The 2661-nt window shown below is 44.9% G+C and overlaps 1 protein-coding gene across 1 annotated transcript; it reads right to left on the reverse strand.

The window, feature by feature from the left end:
• Positions 1-397: 397 nt before the first annotated feature.
• LOC112107352 (olfactory receptor 51G2-like) lies at positions 398-2277 on the reverse strand. Its single transcript, XM_024201009.1, has 2 exons — positions 2237-2277; positions 398-1376 (listed from the first exon to the last, which is right to left on the reverse strand). Exons 1-2 carry the CDS (start codon positions 2275-2277, stop codon positions 398-400), a joined length of 1020 nt encoding a protein of 339 aa, XP_024056777.1.
• Between the last annotated feature and the right edge of the window lie 384 nt (positions 2278-2661).

Here is a 2661-nt window from a genome sequence, read left to right on the forward strand (position 1 = left end):
ATGTTTAACCAGAGACGGGACAGTGACAGGCCAGGTGTAATGGGAAACAACATCCACGTCCCTTCTCTCTATTGACTGTATCAGCAGGAATTCTGTGGTCAGAACAGGAACTGATACAGCTCTTTATGGGCCAACATCCCACCGGTCCCCTGACTATGGACAAAAACAGTCACTTTGTAAATGCTGTGGCCTGCCTTGTTCTCCTTCCCCCATTGCCCTGTCCTCCCTCACCAGCCCCTCTCCCATTGCTCCAGGTCTTAGAAGCCGTCTGAACCTCACTCTACTGAGTGGAGGTCAGAAGCTCATGTCTCGGATGTAAAGGTCCAAGATGGAATAGCTGGCCTGTGTTTTTCATCTCCCACATAACCACGCTGGAGCCGGGTGATGAACTGACCCTTCACTTGATGAATGCCCTGATTATCCTCGCACGAAGATGTTTGGTTTTCATGCAGTACACGATTGGGTTCATCAGGGGCGGGACCAGCAGGGCTATGTAGCTCAGAAGAATCTGAAGCAAGTGAGAAGAGCTATTCCCAAATCTGTGTATCACAGGAAGGCCGATTTCTGGTGTGTAGAAGAGCAGGACGGCGCAGAGGTGGGAGACGCAGGTGTTCAGGGCCCTGAAGCATTGCACGTGTGATGTGATTCTCAGCACTGTTTTGAGGATCATCACATAGGAGAGAAAGATGAGCACTGAATCCAACCCCACTGTGAAGAATGTAAGAAACAAGCCATAGAGGTAGTTGACTCTGATGTCCGAACAAGCCATCTTCATGACGTCCTGGTGCAGGCAATAGGAATGGGAGAGGATATTGGCTCGACAGTATCGGAATTGTTTCAGGAGAAACGGGAGTGGGAGTATTACTGCAACCCCTCTTACCACAAACACCAGTCCCATCTTAGCTATTCTTGGTAGGGTTAAGATGGAAGCATATCTCAGTGGGTCACGGATCGCGATGAAGCGGTCAAAGGCCATCAAGAGGAGCACGGAGGATTCAATTTTTGTAAGCGAGTGGATGAAGAAGAGCTGGGCAAAACAGGCATCAAGGCTGATCTCCCTAGAGTTAAACAAGAATATACCCAGTGTCGTCGGCATGGTGGCTATCAATAAGGCAAAGTCTGTGATGGCCAACATGGAAAGGAAAATGTACATGGGCTCATGGAGGCGTGGATCTGTTTTTATAATGAACAGAATGACTGCATTTCCTATGATAGAAATACCATACATTAAACAGAAGGGGATAGAGATCCAGAGATGGACGTCTTCCAGCCCAGGTATCCCGGTGAGAAGGAACACTGCAGAGTTGAATTTGGTGTCATTGACAGCTGACATAATGTACTGGGAAGGTTCGAGGAGTTCTGAACTTTCCTTCCTGAAAGGAAAAAGAACAAGAGACTAGATGATATTTAGCTAGACATCTTTCTGCTCTGAGTGCAAGTCAAGAAACTTCCAGGAGCTCAAGGAAGATCAGCAAAAACATAGTCTTGAATTTACACCACTGATAGGAAGATAGGCATTGCCAGAGTGGATCAGACCTGTAGTTCATCTAACCCAGTATCCAGTGGTCAGTTCCAGATGCTTCAGAAGAAGGTGGAAGAAGCCCTTCAATGGACAGCTATAAGATATCCTGTTCCCAGGGAAAATTTCCCCCTGACACCCACTATTTAGACATATTTTGTGGTGTAAATCAGGAAGAGTTTAGAGCAATTCCAATTCTTTATTTAAAACAATCCTCACTACTGTAATTGGATTTTCTGGTTACTCGTGTAAACATCCAGTCCCTCTTTGAATCCTGCTAAGCTCTTGGCACCCTTGATATCTTGTGGCTTGGAGTTCCACAGGCTATTTGAACACTGTGTGATTTTACAATTGTGACTTTCCCACAGACACCCTTTCTGGCCCTCTGCTTCCGAGTGTGGCCCATTGTATCATGACGTGTTTTAACACATGGCAAGTGTATGGTGTAAACGGTCATTGTATTTATCTGCCCTGCATAGAAGCTATTTATAAAAGTGTTTCATTGCATCATTATATGTATTATTTTTTATTTACTCCACTCCTGAGAGTTCAAATTTTTCCACTGCCTCTTTGCAGTATATGGGAGAAACTCTTAGGGCCAGGTGCTTAATTCAATAACATCAATTTTAACTGCATCATTCCGGATTTATATGTGTAAATTCAATATGTGTGCTGATCCCAAGCATCCCTCCAAGAGAAGCTGAAATGCTTTCCCTGGCCAGTGTTGACTGAATCCAGAGAGTTCGATCATCCTTCATCCTCACAGGATCTTCATCATCTCCTCATGCAAGGGTCTGTAGATATCTGGGAAGTTACAAGCTAAAACAGACAGATACTTCAGCTGGGCGAGGAAGGGATTGGCATCACAAATGGGTACATAGTGGAAACATTAGGATTGCACTAATATCCAGTTGAGTGTGCAAGTTACTTTAGTTACGCTCGTATAACATGTGATAGGCGTTAATGATATACAACCACTATTACACACCCGTTTCCTCCACCTCAGCTCTACTCTTTGCTGAAACACAGACCAGTGGTCTGGTCTCTCGTGACATTTTGGAAAGTCTTGCACAAGTATTGCAGAGTTATTGAATGCATGACCCTGAATATAAGTGTTAGAAACAGCTTCTGGTCAGTTACCA

Source organism: Terrapene carolina, unplaced genomic scaffold (assembly GCF_002925995.2).
Source record: "Terrapene carolina triunguis isolate 2854851 unplaced genomic scaffold, T_m_triunguis-2.0 Scaffold511, whole genome shotgun sequence".
NCBI lineage: Eukaryota > Metazoa > Chordata > Testudines > Emydidae > Terrapene > Terrapene triunguis.

What these genes read in the sequence shown, in the direction of transcription:
- LOC112107352 (XM_024201009.1), bottom strand. Translation starts at nt 2,277, where the DNA reads ATGAAGGATGATCGAACTCTCTGGATTCAGTCAACACTGGC. An exon ending in TGGATTCAGTCAACACTGGC is followed by an intron (nt 1,377 to 2,236) that starts CAGGGAAAGCAT and finishes TCTTTTTCCTTT; the next exon opens with CAGGAAGGAAAGTTCAGAAC.